The sequence below is a fragment of the Oncorhynchus gorbuscha genome, linkage group LG14 (assembly GCF_021184085.1).
Source record: "Oncorhynchus gorbuscha isolate QuinsamMale2020 ecotype Even-year linkage group LG14, OgorEven_v1.0, whole genome shotgun sequence".
In the NCBI taxonomy this organism is placed as follows: domain Eukaryota; kingdom Metazoa; phylum Chordata; class Actinopteri; order Salmoniformes; family Salmonidae; genus Oncorhynchus; species Oncorhynchus gorbuscha.
In genome coordinates, this window is record NC_060186.1 from 55,842,341 (window position 1) to 55,858,683 (window position 16,343).

Here is a 16,343-nt window from a genome sequence, read left to right on the forward strand (position 1 = left end):
ATGTAGTTGCTCACACCCATGCATTCTGTGAACAAAAATAAACACCGTTGACCCTCGGCTTTGCGTTCTTTCTGCCACACAAATGCAGCCAATTTAGATGTACTGATTTTTTTTATTTTTTTTTATTGTGTGGAACCAAAGACAAAGGGAGGAAAGAATGGCCCGTTAGGTTAGAATTAATTTGGTTGGTTTAAGATGGCTATGTTCCTCATTAACATAGTGATTTTAGTGAGTTCCCAAGACTAAATTGATGTAAGCACAAATTCTGAGAGGATGAAATTTGTTGTGTTGGCAATAGTGATGCTGACTAACTGCTGACTGGGTCCCAGAGGGTGGTGGCCTGGATATATAGGGAAGAGAATCTTCACTAGCAGTTCATTTGCTGACAGAGGTGAATGCAGCTAACTAGGAAGGTCAACAACTGTTTATGTATGTTACTGCACCAGATATGAGACGGCTATAAACCATTCCTCTGCATGAGATGAAGGTTTATTATTGTTCAAACTTCCATGGCTACTGAAATGTTTTACATTTTATAGTGATACTATCATTGTAAACTGTGTAGATTTCTCAATTGCTCTGTAAGCTTTCACAAGGTCCAGAAAGGTAGATTAGCAGGCCACTCGTGTTGTATTTTGTCATGATATGTTGGAGTTAACAGATAGCCTACCATGGGGGGGGGGGCTTCTTCTGATGGTGCTTGTGGATCATCATCAGTCTCCCAAGTTAAACTATAATGTGGCCACCAATATGCTGGCATCCCTAGTTATTCAGGAACGCTCAACGTGCGCTCTGCCTCTCCCCTCCTAGTGACTATTTCTTGCGTACCTAAGAATGCTTCAGTAGAACACATTTTTGATTGGTGGAGGGAGGAATTCGCTCAAAGTGATTCCAACGATGGCTATATTTCTCCACAATTTTTGTAGTATGAATGCTGCTGTTTACTTGAATTTGAACAACTTTTTATAGTTATTGTCTTTGGTGTGGAACGGTCCTGTAAGAAGTCACATCACATAGCCCAGAGCCTTGTTCCTTATTTCACATGACCCAAGGAAGATTCTCTCTGCCAGGGTCATGCTGCTATAGCATTTCTCAAAAGTGCTAGCTAATGATAATCTTGACAAGAATTTGCATTGTACAGTATATGCAGCACATTAACATTTGCATTTCCAGGAATGTCATGCTACACATTCTAAGGCACATATGTCAGAGTCAAGGCCCGCGGGCCACATCCGGCCCGCGAGAAGGTTTTTTACGGCCCCTGGGATGATCTTGATTTGTTATTAGAACCGGCCCGCAGACCGCAGCAAGCCGGCAGCCCGCAGATCTTTTACACGCACCAATACTACATTTCCCACAATGCAACGGTGACGCACCGAGCAGTAGGCTGCTTCATTTCAATATTTATTGGCACAGCAGTTGTCAGCATCACAGTAAAATTAACTTTCAGATACCCATCAAAAATGGCAAAACGGAAGGTGGACACTGAGAACCGGGGGTTTCAAACAAGGTGGGAGTCGGAGTATTTGTTCACGGAGGTAGCTGGAAAACCTGTGTGTCTTCTGTGTGGAGAAAGTGTGGCGGTACTGAAAGAGTATAATCTGAGACTACATTATGAAACGAAACACGCGGACAAAAACAAGAATATGGACATGGAACAAAGGCTACAAAAGGCAGAGGAATTAAAACGAGGCCTCAAATCTCGACAGGCTCTGTTCAAAAAAGCCAAATCACAAGGCCAGGCTGCTGTCAAGGCCAGTTTTATTTTGGCAGAAGAGATCGCTAAATCAGCCCGGCCATTTACGGAGGGGGATTTCATCAAAAACTGCATGATTAAAGTTTGTGACGAAGTTTGCCCAGAAAAAAGGCAACTCTTTTTAAATGTGAGTCTGAGCAGAAACACCATTGCCGAGAGAGTAGACCAGTTGTCCATCAATCTAAAAGAGCAGCTTGTGAAAAAGGGAAAAGATTTCATTGCATATTCCTTGGCTGTGGATGAGAGCACCGACATTTCTGACATTGCCCAGTTGTCAATTTTCATCCGCGGAGTGGACTCCAGCCTAAGCGTGACAGAGGAGTTTTTGGCTTTACGTCCTATGCATGGCACAACTACGGGGCATGATTTGTATGAAGAGGTGTCAAGATGTGTAAATGAGATGGAGCTGCCTTGGGAAAAACTCGTGGGTTTGACAACCGACGGAGCACCTGCGATGTGTGGACACAGGAGCGGACTGGTGGCAAAGATACGGGAAAAGATGCAAGAGGAAAACGCGACAGGTGAGCTGACAGCTTATCATTGTATCATACACCAGGAAGCGTTGTGCGGTAAAGCCTTGAAAATGGAGCATGTAATGAGCATCATCACGCGCACAGTTAACTTTATCAGAGCCAAAGGTTTGAATCACCGCCAGTTCAAGGCATTTCTGACGGAGTTAGAAACGGAGCATGGTGATTTGCCTTATCACACAGAGGTGCGATGGCTAAGCCAGGGAAAGGTGCTTCAAAGATGTTTCGAGCTTCGTGAGGAGATTTGTCTGTTCTTGGACAGCAAAGGGAAAGACACAACACAACTCCGAGACGAAATGTTTCTGTGTGAAATGGCTTTTCTGTGTGACATTACGAGTCATCTGAATGCAATGAACTTGCAGCTGCAGGGTCGGGATCGTGTCATCTCTGATATGTACAGTACAGTGAAGGCATTTAAAACCAAACTGACTCTGTGGGAGACGCAGATGCGGAAAGAAAATTTGAGCCACTTTCCCAGCTGCCAGACCATGAAAGAGAAGCTCTCTACCAGTGCGTTCCCGAGCGCACAGTTGGCTGATAAAATAGGTATGCTTGCCGCTGACTTTCGACGCCGATTTGCTGACTTTGAAGCACAAAAAAGCAGGTTGGAACTGCTCGGTAACCCATTTGCTGTTGACGTGGAAAGCTCACCACCAAACCTCCAAATGGAGTTGATTGACCTCCAATGCAATGATGCACTGAGGGCAAAATATGCGGCAGTGGGTGCTGCGGAGTTCGCCCGTTTCCTCCCCGACACAATGCTCCAGCTGCGCATCCAGGCTGCTCAAACGTTGTCTATGTTTGGCAGCACATACCTGTCTGAACAACTGTTTTCTTTGATGAACTTGAACAAAACATCACACAGAAGTCGACTTACTGCTGAACACCTCCACTCAATTCTGAGGATTTCCTCAGCTCAGAGCCTTACCCCGAACATTGATGAACTTGTGGAAAAGATGGGACACCACCAAGTATCACCCTCAACCTCAAACAAGTGAACATTACTGTGCAATCACATATTTAGAGTTTTTACTCAGTTCAAGTTTAAAAGTTAAAGTTTAATATTTGTTTTCACTGCATGTTACTTCTCCTTAAACAAAGTGTTTTTGATTAATAGATTTTTGCACTTTATTTTATTGTATTTCAATCCAATTATATTTTAAAAATATTTCAGTTGAGTGGATGATAGAAAATTGCTATTATTGTTTTTTTCTTTGAAGTAAATTTAGCCCACTTTTGCTAAAATAGAAAATATAGGCTACTGATGGTGCCTTGAATACCGGTTTCTTTCATTTAATGTTCATGTTATGGGGATTTTTATATAAAGGAAATTTGTCTTTTGTGTCTGTTGAAAATTAAAGATTACTGACAGAGCCATAAGAAAATATTGCTTTATTTATCTGATCATATTGGAATATATTTGTTAGGTTTTCAGTAGGTTCAATTAGGTTCACTAGACTATATGCGTCATTTAAAAATGTTTCAATGAACATTCGAACAGTCCGGCCCTCGGCTTGTAGCTAAATTTTTTTATTTGGCCCTCCGTCCATTTGACTTTGACACCCCTGTTCTAAGGGATGTAATTAGCCTCTTATCAGATGGTGATATGTGAATGAAGAAGCAGAGTTTCTGCATACTTTGCATGTAGGCTTATATCACATGCCATTCAGTATTGTATGTCTTAGACAAACACTTTTGTGATGCAATTTACTGATTTTGATTCAGTTGACCACAACCCTGTTGATAACTGCATGGTGTTGGCATCGAGGCCTCTATAAACCAATAATGATGTCATGGTTATTTCAGGAATCTGTCCCTATAGTCAGGCAACTCCTCATATATTATCTCAGGTCAGGTTTGGGAGGAATGTGTCAGAGAATAACACCACAAAAGTTAATAATTTACGAAGCATGTTAGTCTCTGCCTCTGTCTGTCGCAATAAACTGGTTTCTATGATTTGAAGACATTGGGGGCTTAGTCCAAAGACTGTGTGTTGGGGGGGGTCATCCTTCTCCGTCAAAGAATTTCAACAGCAAAATGCATGAATTTTGTGCACTTTGAGAGATTTGATTTTTTTTCAGGTAATTTGCACCTTTCCATCTGCCATAGCAGACACTGTCAGTAGTCCATTACAGTAGCTACTGTGGATCTCTATTCTGGAACACTGTCATTTTCTACATGTTTTATCCCAGGTTCCCAGAACATTTTCCTTATTAAAACTCAGAAAATTAAAACTTGTAAAATGTTATGTGTGTGTACCCCTTTAAGATATCGTAGCTCTAGAAAAAATAGAAATCTCCTCAAACCCAAAGGAAATAGTACACATCAATCCATATATACACTGCTCAAAAAAATAAAGGGAACACTAAAATAACATCCTAGATCTGAATAAAATAAATATTCTTATTAAATACTTTCTTCTTTACATAGTTGAATGTGCTGTCAACAAAATTACACAAATTATCAATGGAAATCAAATTTATCAACCCATGGAGATCTGGATTTGGAGTCACACTCAAAATTAAAGTGGAAAACCACACTACAGGCTGATCCAACTTTGTAATGTCCTTAAAACAAGTCAAAATGAGACTCTGTCGTGTGTGTGGCCTATATGACCTCCCTACAACGCCTGGGCATGCTCCTGATGAGGTGGCGGATGGTCTCCTGAGGGATCTCCTCCCAGACCTGGACTAAAGCATCCGCCAACTCCTGGACAGTCGGTGGTGTTGGAGTGAGACATGATGTCCCAGATGTGCTCAATTGGATTCAGGTCTGGGGAACGGGCGGGCCGGTCCATAGCATCAATGCCTTCCTCTTGCAGGAACTGCTGACACACTCCAGCCACATGAGGTCTAGCATTGTCTTGCATTAGGAGGAACCCAGGGTCAACCGCACCAGCATATGGTCTCACAAGGGGTCTGACGATCTCATCTCGGTACCTAATGGCAGTCAGGCTACCTCTGGCGAGCACATGGAGGGCTGTGCGGCCCACCAAAGAAATGCCACCCCACACCATGATTGACCCACCGCCAAACCGGTCAGGAGGATGTTGCAGGCAGCAGAACGTTCTCCAAGGCGTCTCCAGACTGTCACGTCTGTCACATGTGCTCTGTGTGAACCTGCTTTCATCTGTGAAGAGCACAGGGCGCCAGTGGCAAATTTGCCAATCTTGGTGTTCTCTGGCAAATGAAAAACGTCCTGCACGGTGTTGGGCTGTAAGCACAACCCCCACCTGTGGACGTCGGGCCCTCATACCACCCTCATGGAGTCTGTTTCTGACCGTTTGAGCAGACACATGCACATTTGTGGCCTGCTGGAGGTAATTTTGCAGGGCTCGAGCAGTGCTCCTCCTTGCACAAAGGCGGAGGTAGTGGTCCTGCTGCTGGGTTGTTGCCCTCCTACGGCCTCCACGTCTCCTGATGTACTGGCCTGTCTCCTGGTAGCGCCTCCATGCTCTGGACACTACGCTGACAGACACAGCAAACCTTCTTGCCACAGCTCGCATTGATGTGTTATCCTGGATGAGCTGCACTACCTGAGCCACTTGTGTGGGTTGTAGACTCTGTCTCATGCTACCACTGGAGTGAAAGCACCGCCAGCATTCAAAAGTGACAAACATCAGCCAGGAAGCATAGGAACTGAGAAGTGGTCTGTGGTCCCCACCTGCAGAACCACTCCTTTATTGGGGGTGTCTTGCTAATAGCCTATAATTTCCACCTGTTGTCTATTCCATTTGCACAACAGCATGTGAAATGTATTGTCAATCAGTGTTGCTTCCTAAGTAGACAGTTTGATTTCACAGAAATGTGATTGACTTGGAGTTACTATATATAGTATTAAAAGTATTATAGTATTAAAAATATAGTATTAAAAAAATATATACATCTCTATAGTATTTTAAAATGTGTATATATAGTATTTAAAAAATATAGTATTTAAAAAAAATATATATATATATAACTAATAGTTCTACACTTTGTTGCGTGTGGGTAATTTGCAACCCCTCGGTTAAAAACAACATTTCCAGTCCTTTTCAATTTCGTGAGAATATGCCTCGATCTCACTCACTCCCTCTAAGATTATAGCCCACTCCTTTTCCCAGAAAACAACACAACCACTTGGTCAGCATTCATTATACTACACCGATTCAGAAACCCAAACTGCGAACAAAACCTAACGATTCCATTGTACTCCCTCCAATCATTAGTTTTAAACTTCCTCAATAGTTATATGTACTTAATTGAACATGCGCTATCCTCGGATACAATACTGTACTTCCAATCTATGGAATTCGCCTAATTAGGGTACAGTATTGTATCCAATGGTAGCGCATGTTCAATTAAGTACATATAAACACAACTTTTACGATGAAATAAACTGAACTATTCAGACCTGAATCCCTTACAGCCAAATATAGCCCAGCGAGCACAACTAACTCACCTATTCTTCCCAGTAGGTGAAAACATAACCCCTACTCAAACAACGTTCTGCCTTACCTCTATTATAAGAGTAAAAACAAACTTTACAGCTTTCCCTTCTCTTTCGGCTTCACCCTTATGAAATGTCCAAGACTTAAAAGTAACATGCAAATCGCCAAATTTATAACCTACATCAGTCAACCCACCCTTTAGAGCTGTGCCCACCGAAATGTTTAAAAAAAATTCTATCTGCATTAGATTTAGGTAACTTTCTAATGTGATTCAGTAATTTAAATGCGATTCCTTTTCTCAATACAATATTCCAGCAGACCATTTAGGCAACAGACAACGTATTACATCGCCTCGCTATTATTTTTAATGAATGGTCTTTCAATTGAACCTAAACAATTTATTAACGTTCAGTTTATACCTTAAACTAACACTAACCGTCTATTTCCAGGCAAAACATACCAATAGTTGAATTCTAGGAAACGAACACGAGTCTCCCGCATTGTAGGCAAGAATTCTACTACCAACGCTATTGAAATGGTGGAGGCTCTTCGCAAATAACACTTTATAATTGTCTATAGTCCTTCAGGCACATATTACCGAGACAATTCCCAGAAAATAGCCCTAATTTAAAGGTAAGCATTTCTCTTGCGATAATTCTCATTACTCTCTTTCTCTCTATGTTCCCTTATCTTTTCTTTTCCTTGACTTTTGTCACTCTATCTCCTACTCATAATTTAGGAATATTTACTATTGACTTTTGATAAGTTAATTAGGTCTCACACGCGCAATGTTTTTCCCCTTTTGAAACTTTCTCTCACTCTTTCTCTGCACTTGCCTTTTTCAGGCTTCAGACTACAGGTCGACCGATTAATCGGAATGGTAGATTAATTAGGGCTGATCAAGTTTTCGTAACAATCGGAAATCTGTATTTTTGGACACTGATTTAAAAAATATCTTCATTTTTATACATCTTTATTTAACTAGGCAAGTCAGTTAAGAACACATTCTTATTTTCAATGACTGCCTAGGAATGGTGGGTTAACTGGCCTGTTCAGGGGCAGAACAATTTTTTACCTTGTCAGCTCAGGGATTCAATCTTGCAACCTTACGGTTAACTAGTCCAACGCTCTAACCACCTGCCTCACGAGGAGCCTGCCTGTTACGCAACTGCAGTAAGAAGCCAAGGTAAGTTGCTAGCTAGCATTAAACTTATTTTAAAAAATCAATCATAATCACTAGTTAACTACACATGGTTGATATTACTAGTTTATCTAGCGTGTCCTGCGTTGCATATAATCAGTGTGCATATGTGGAAAAAGGACTTGTCGTTCAAGCCTATCAACTCCCGAGATTAGGCTGGTGTAACCGATGTGAAATGGCTAGCAAATTGGCGGGATGCGCGCTAATAGCGTTTCAATCGGTGACATCACTCGCTCTGAGGCTTGAAATAGTTGTTCCCCTTGCTCTGCGAGGGCCGCAGCTTTTGTGGAGCGATGGGTAATGATGCTTCGAGTGTGGCTCTTGTCGATGTGTTCCTGGTTTGAGCCCAGGTAGGGGCGAGGAGAGGGATGGAAGCTATACTGTTACACTGGCAATACTAAAGTGCCTTTAAGAACATCCAATAGTATATGAAATACAAATGGTATAGAGAGAAATAGTCCTTTAATAACTACAACCTAAAACTTCTTACCTTGGAATATTGAAGACTCATGTTAAAAGGAACCACCAGCTTTCATATGTTCTGAGCAAGGAACTTAAACGTTATTTTTTTTTACATGGCACATATTGCACTTTTACTTCTCCAACACTGTTTTTGCACTATTTAACAACTGTTCCACAGGTGCAGCTTCATTAATGGTATATGGTTCCTTGAACAAACATGGGAAACGGTTTTTAAACCCTTTACAGTGAACATATGTGAAGTTATTTGGATTATCTTTGATAGACCGGGTCCTGAAAAGGGGATTTCTTTTTTTGCTGAGTTTGTATTAATATGGTCTATTTTCAGCCCTTTCCTGGGTAGCTTATCAGAGAGACAAAATCTGGAAAATAGCAAACGAATCTAGATCATTTACATTCAGCAGTCCTGTAATCAATTGGTGTGTGCTGCGGGTGTGAAGCTACAAAATGTCATTTAGTCAGTTCTACCACCTCAACATTGACAATTTTTAAATGGGGTTCATGTAAAGTTCTGCTTCAGTCCACAGGGGGGCACTCTGTCACTGTCAAGATACTTGCTTCAGTCAAAATCTCTTCTGTCTCAGCTAGCTAGCCAGCAAAACTAGCTACAGAAACAAAACACATCAAATACACTTGCTGGAAATGAGGACTTTTTCTAATACCATGACTTATGTCAACGTCCTTAGCTTGCCCGTTCACTAAATATACTGTTCAATAACTGACACCCAATAGCTTAAAGAGCGACTGCCTTTAAAAAAAAATGTATCCCTTAAATGGTCTGTCATTGCTATGAGTCAAAGTTATTCTAGTGTAAACGTTGACTGTGTAAATAGGATAATTCTGGTCATAAAGACTTTCTTGTTTGGAACATCCATGTGTCAACGTTTTAAGGTTGGGTTTTGATTTGACGATGTCCATTTGCCCACAAACATGGGGTGAACAGCTGTGGTGATTGCTCTCTATCCATTAGCATAGACATGGTCAGCAGCTTTGACTGTTTACATAAGACAACTCTTTTTTTTATAACTTGAGAAATACTGCCCCAAACACCTTTTTTAGTTGCAGCAACTGAAACATCCTCTGCAAAAACGTCAATTAATTACTCAAGAATTCTGTAATTTTGTATCTTAGATTAATTCTGGGGATTTTGAGGAAGTGAAATATAGGCTTCCACGTCTCCAGTGTCTCATGGGGGATACATCTCATGAATCACACCTCCAAGACTGAGGTCTTGCGTTTTTCCTGTCGCTCATTAGTATAAAAAAATAAAAACACTTATCGGCCTGTTCAGTGGCTCTCTAAGGATGCTGAGTGCTAATGCTAGCTTATTAACATTAGACAACCCTTATGCTGATGGAGACTAGTGTTAGCTACCACTGACTTTGCAGTAACTGCTGCTGCTCCTGCTTCACTTTGATTTTCTGGTTGTTCTACCCTCTTTCACCACATTCGCAGCTGCCTGCTTGTGCTCAACCTGCTTTTTTTTGCTTCCCTTTTGGAAGACATTCTAATCCATATTTGCTCTGTGCTATACTGCAGACTGACTGTGACAGGCATTTTGCTGAATTATGACATTGACATCTAAGCGGTGCTGTGGGAGAGATGTCAAGGGACCATGAGCGTTCCACTGCCTTGTGAAAACGTTGCGCCTGGTGACTACCATACCCTGTTCACAGGCACGTAAATCTTTCCTTGCCAATTCACACTTTGAATGGCACACACACACAATCCGTGTCTTAATTGTCTCAAGGTTTAAATGCTATATTAATTTGTCTCATCATCCCCTTCATCTACCTTGATGGAAGTGGATTTACCAAATGACATCAATATGGGATCAAAGCTTTCACCTGGTCAGTCCATGTCATGGAAAGAGCAGGTCTTAATGTGTTGTATTTACACTACCGTTCAAAAGTTTGGGTTCACATAATGTCCTTGTTTTTAACAAAGCACTTTTTTTTGTCAATAAAAAAAAAGACATCAAACTGAGCAGAAATAGTGTAGAAATGTTGTAAATGACTATTGTAGCTGGAAATGGAATATCTACATGGGTGTACAGAGGCCCATTACCAGCAACCATCACTCCTGTGTTCCAATGGCACGTTGTGTTAGCTAATCCAAGTTTATCATTTTAAAAGGCTAATTGATCATTAGAAAATTGCAAAGGGGGTTATGTTAGCACAGCTGAAAACTGTTCTCATTAAAGAAGTGATTTAAAACTAGCCGCCTTTAGACTAGTTGAGTATCTGGAGCATCAGCATTTATGGGTTCAATTACAGGCTCAAAATGGCCAGAAACAAAAACATTCTGAAACTCATCAGTCTATTCTTGTTCTGAGAAATGAAGGCTATTCCATGTGAGAAATTGCCAAGAAACTGAAGATCTTGTACAATACTGTGTACTACTCCCTTCACAGAACAGCGCAAACTGTCTATAACCAGAATAGAAAGAGTGGGAGGCCCTGGTGCACAACTGAGCAAGAGGACAATTACATTAGTGTCTAGTTTGAGAAACGCACGCTTTAAGTTCTCAACTGGCAGCTTCATTAAACAGTACCAGCAAAAGACCAGGCTCAACGTCAACAGTGAAGAGGCAACTCCGGGATGCTGGCCTTCTCGGCAGAGTTGCAAAGAAAAAGCCATATCTTAGACTGGCCAACAAAAATAAAATATTAAGATGGGCAAAAGAACACACAGAGGAACTCTGCCTTGAAGGCCAGCATCCTGGAGTCGCCTCTTCACTGTTGACATTGAGACTGGTGTTTTATCAGGTAGTTGTCTTTTGAAAAGGGATACCTTGCTTTTACTACCTCCCCAACTTTCCTGTCTTCCAATCATATTTTGTAGTTACTCTGAATCCAATCAATACATAATTTAGACTTATTTTTAATTGTTCTTTCTATTGTTGTCGGTCTGTTTTCACTCGTGTCACAACCCAAACATTGCACCCTTTTTCTCTAGCTCCCTTTGTTTTGGTTGCTATGGCAGCAAAGGCATCGAAAGGGAAGTGGGGGGCACTGAAGGAGCACCTGACCAGCAGCCCCCCCGACCGAGATGCTCACCTTGAGGCCAACTTGGAGAACTCGGTTCCAGAGCTATGCATACGACTGCTACAGGTACCCACAGTGGTCAACTACTCAGGGGTGCGGAGGCGTCTAGAGGGGAGTGACCAGGAATGGATGGTGCAGTTCCTGGAACTCAATGGACTGGATCTGCTGATGGAGGCCCTGGAGAGGCTGTCTGGCCGGGGTTGTGCCCGCATCGCTGACGCCCTCCTCCAGCTCACTTGTGTGGCCTGTGTGAAGGCAGTGATGAACTCCTCAGCTGGGCTGCACTTTATACTGGACAATGAGGGATACGTCAGGACCCTGTCACAAGGTGAGAAAGAAGGCTAGTAAGCAGGTTGGCAAAGGAGCTTGGGAGGAGGTGAACAGGCCTGCTTGTCTGTCTGTCCGTTGGGACATAATCTCTGTTTTGATTGGCAGCCCTGGACACATCCAACACCATGGTAAAGATGCAGGTGTTTGAGCTGCTGGCGGCCCTCACCTTGTTTAACCCACAGGGACACCACCTGGCCATGGATGCCCTGGAGCACTATAAAGTAAGGCCACCTTTTTTCATACAGCATAACATCATAAATGTACATAGAAAAATGATAATTATACTCATTGTTCACTTTCAAAGAAATTGTCAGATTGCAGCATCATTGATAACCCATGTATTCATGCAAAGTATTAAAAGGAGGCTTATGGAAATATATTTTCCCTCATCTAAGGGACGGAAAACATATATTTTTAGAAAAGACTTCTGTTTGTGATTTAGGGATGATAACCATAAGTAATCTTTAGAACTGTCTCTGACAGAGTGTGAATATGCAGCAGTACCGCTTCAGCGTCATCATGAATGAGCTGCATGCGACTGACAATGTTCCGTACATGGTCGTCCTCATGAGTGTGGTCAACGTGATCATCTTCGGGGTAGAGGACCTGCGGAAAAGGGACAAACTACGCAAAGAGTTCATCGGTATCACTCTCTCTTAAGCTTTTTCAAAACTCATGTAATAGAGGAACACAGGTATTGGTGCGAATAGGAGATGAAGCCCCTCATTGTCTCTTGAGAAAGGTTTCAATTGCCATGTGTACAGTACCAGTCAAATGTTTGGACTCAACTACTCATACCAGGTTTTTCTTAATTTTTACTGTTTTCTGCTTTGTAGAATAGTGAAGACATCAACTATGAAATAACTCCTATGGAATCATGTAGTAACAAAAAAAAGTGTTAAACAAATAAAAATATACTTTGAGATTCTTCAAAGTAGCCACCCTTTGCCTTGATGACAGCTTTGCACACTTGGCATTCTCTCAACCAGCTTCATGAGGTAGTCACCTGGAATGCAATTAACAGGTGTGCCTTGTTAAATATATTTGTGGAATGTATTTTCTTCTTGCACTTGAGCCAATCAGTTGTGACAAGGTAGGGTTGGTATACAGAAGATGGCCCTATTTGGTAAAAGACCATGTCCATATTAGGGCAAGAACAGCTCAAATAAGTAAAGAGAAACACCTGTCCATTACTTTAACACATGAAGGTCAGTCAATTCAGAAGAATTTCTCAAGTACTTTGAAAGTTTCTTGAAGTGCAGTCGCAAAAACCATCCAGCAATATGATAAAACTGGCTCTCGTGAGGACCGCCACAGGAAATGTAGACAGAGTTACCTCTGCTGCAGAGGATATGTTCATTAGAGTTTGCAGCCCAAATAAATGCTTCGAAGAGTACAAGTAACAGACACAATTCAACATTAACTGTTCAGAGGAGACCCTGTGAATCACGCCGCCTTGGTTGAATTGCTGCAAAGAAACCACTAAAGGACACCAATAATAACAAAAGACATGTTTGGATCAAGAAACTTGAGCAATGGACCTTACACTAGTGGAAATCTGTCCTTTTGGTCTGAGTCCAAATTCAAGATTTTTGGTTCCAACCACTGTCTTTGTGAGACTCCGAGTAGGTGAACGGATTATCTCCATGTGTATTTCCCCCCCGTAAAGCATGGAGGTGACACTGTGATTTATTTAGAATTCAAGGCACACTTAACCAGCATGGCTACCACAATATTCTGCAGTGATACGCCATCCCATCTGGTTTGGGCTTATGTTTTTCATCAAGACAATGACTCCGCACACCTCCAAGCTGTGTAAGGGCTATTTAACCAAGAATGTGCGTGATGGAGTGCTCCATCAGATGACCTGGCCGCCACAATCGCCCATCCTCAACCCAATTGAGATGGTTTGGGATGAGTTGGACCGCAGAGTGAAGGAAAAGCAGCCGACAAGTGCTCAGCATATGTGGGAACTCCTTCAAGACGGTTGGAAAAGCATTCCAGGTGAAGCTGGTTGAGAGAATGTCAAGCGTGTGCAAAGCTGTCAAAGCAAAGTGTGGCTATTTTGAAGAATCTCTAATAACATATATTTTGATTTAATAATTACTACATGATCCCATGTGTTATTTCAGAGTTTTGATGTATTCACTATTATTCTACAATGTAGAAAATATAATTGGAAACCTTTGAATGAGTAGGTGTCCATACCTTTGACTGGTACTGTATGTCTAATTTATGTGGAAAGGCTTAAGGAGTGTCTGAACTCTTACAAGCTGGAATCCATAGTTGCGACATACATTTTTGGACTTAATGAGAGAGGGCTTAGTTTAACTGTCGTACCCCATCAGAACCCAAAATATAACCTTGTTGTTTTTCTACACCAATGTTTGTCAAACACTGTATAGCCTCTAAACATGGATAAAATCATAATTTTTGCTATCATGAATGGTCAGTTTCTGCATCCATAGCTCTATGAATTTCTGTGGATAGTTCTCCATGCCCTTCCTCAGCTTTCTACCAAAAGAGGCTGCATTATTTTTGTTTGAATTAAGGACTCTAGCATTAAAGATCAACCTTGCACAAATTGTTTACTAGTATCAATAAGTACCACACCAGTGCTTACTTGGTGTGGTGTGTTAAATATGTTGCAAAAATAAATCCTGATGAAGATACTGCAATTGTTATAAGCAATGACTTGAATACAGGAAGTGGAGGTGGACATGTTGAACCTAGCTGTGCCATTATTTGTCTCCCAGGGCTTCAATTACTACAATTACTTCCAAAACTTAGGTAAGTCGAGTCTTTTAAAAAATTTTTTACCCCCCCATTATTTTTGATTAATTTAAAGTATTTCACGGGTTCTGAACTTTTTGTAAATTAGCAAATGCTTTGTTCTGCGCTGCACACATTTTCTGTCACACTGCGACTTGTTTTATCCTGTGGAAATGCATATTTGTGTGTGTGTGTGACAGAGAGACCGAGGATGTGGACCTGAACATCCAGTGTGAGGCCTTTGAGGACACCATGGCAGAGGATGAGGAGGAGATGGAGAGGGTGTACGGGGGCATCGACATGAGCAGTCACCAGGAAGTCTTCACCACACTCTTCACCAAAGTAAGCCCCAATAGTTTATTTGTAAATGGAAATCCACCACAGATAATACAAATAATATAACGTTCTCTCCCCCTCACTCCAGTTGAGTAGCTCCCCTGCATCGGTGCAGCTGCTGTCGATCCTGCAGGCTCTGTTGTTGGTAGGTCCGGAGCAGAGCGAGGTGTGGCTGGCCCTGGAGGCCCTGGCTGACCGCGCTACTTTGCTGGCACAGGACCGTGAGTCTCGCATCAATCACCTTCTCATGGTCCATAAACATTGTGTGGCCATGTACACTGACATGTTATGGCCGGTTTGTCTGTGCGTGTGTGTTCTTTAGCTGATGTTGACTCCACCAAGCGCCTGATGGAACGTCTGGTGTCCTCCAAGGGTCAGCAAGGGCCACCTAAGGTCAAGACCACAGACCGGGGCGTTCAGATTGATCGGTCAATCTGTCCATCAGGTCTATCAGAGGTCCTCATTAAAGAATCTACCACCCCTGTTGCCACTTCACCTCCTCCCCATCCTCATCTACCACCACCCCTACCAAGCATGAGAACTTTTGTCCCACCACTTCCTGGCATCTCTGGGATGCCTCCCCCTGGCCTCCCTCCTCCGCCACCACCTCTACCACAGATGGGGCATGGAGGTCCACCACCTCTACCACAGATGGGGCATGGAGGTCTACCACAGATGGGGCATGGAGGTCCACCACCTCCCCCACCCCTGCCAGGCATGATGGGTCCACCGCCTCCCCCACCCCTGCCAGGCATGATGGGTCCACCGCCTCCCCCACCCCTGCCAGGCATGATGGGTCCACCGCCTCCCCCACCCCTGCCAGGCATGATGGGTCCACCGCATCCCCCACCCCTGCCAGGCATGATGGGTCCACCGCATCCCCCACCCCTGCCAGGCATGATGGGTCCACCGCCTCCCCCACCCCTGCCAGGCATGATGGGTCCACCGCCTCCCCCACCCCTGCCAGGCATGATGGGTCCACCGCCTCCCCCACCCCTGCCAGGCATGATGGGTCCACCGCCTCCCCCACCCCTGCCAGGCATGATGGGTCCACCGCCTCCCCCACCCCTGCCTGGCATGATGGGTCCACCGCCTCCCCCACCCCTGCCTGGCATGATGGGTCCACCGCCTCCCCCACCCCTGCCTGGCATGATGGGTCCACCGCCTCCCCCACCCCTGCCTGGCATGATGGGTCCACCGCCTCCCCCACCCCTGCCAGGCATGATGGGTCCACCGCCTCCCCCACCCCTGCCAGGCATGATGGGTCCACCTCCTCTCCTTGGTGGCGATGAAATTATAGTGGCCCAGAGTGTGCAGATGCGATCCTGCTACGCCTCTTCACCCAAGGTGGGCCGCTGCCCCACACTGCGTATGAAGAAGCTCAACTGGCAGAAGCTGCCATCCAGAGTGGTGACTGGTAAGGGACCTGTCAGAATGTCACCTTTGAATTAAACTGACACATA

The 16,343-nt window shown here is 43.3% G+C and overlaps 1 protein-coding gene across 10 annotated transcripts in view; it reads left to right on the plus strand.

The window, feature by feature from the left end:
* The window catches only part of LOC123995159 (inverted formin-2-like), a 34,942-nt gene that overhangs the window by 2,636 nt on the left and 15,963 nt on the right, over positions 1–16,343 (plus strand). For 6 of the 10 annotated variants that reach the window (XM_046298557.1, XM_046298558.1, XM_046298555.1 and 3 more), the window contains exons 2-8: positions 11,354–11,770; positions 11,878–11,993; positions 12,256–12,415; positions 14,478–14,562; positions 14,745–14,886; positions 14,969–15,101; positions 15,203–16,297. In XM_046298557.1, coding sequence (XP_046154513.1) covers positions 11,374–11,770; positions 11,878–11,993; positions 12,256–12,415; positions 14,478–14,562; positions 14,745–14,886; positions 14,969–15,101; positions 15,203–16,297 — 2,128 coding nt within the window. In that variant the 5' untranslated portion in view covers positions 11,354–11,373. The remainder of the gene's footprint in view (positions 1–11,353; positions 11,771–11,877; positions 11,994–12,255; positions 12,416–14,477; positions 14,563–14,744; positions 14,887–14,968; positions 15,102–15,202; positions 16,298–16,343) is intronic. The other 4 variants (XM_046298556.1, XM_046298562.1, XM_046298560.1 and 1 more) reach the window with 4 other exon arrangements.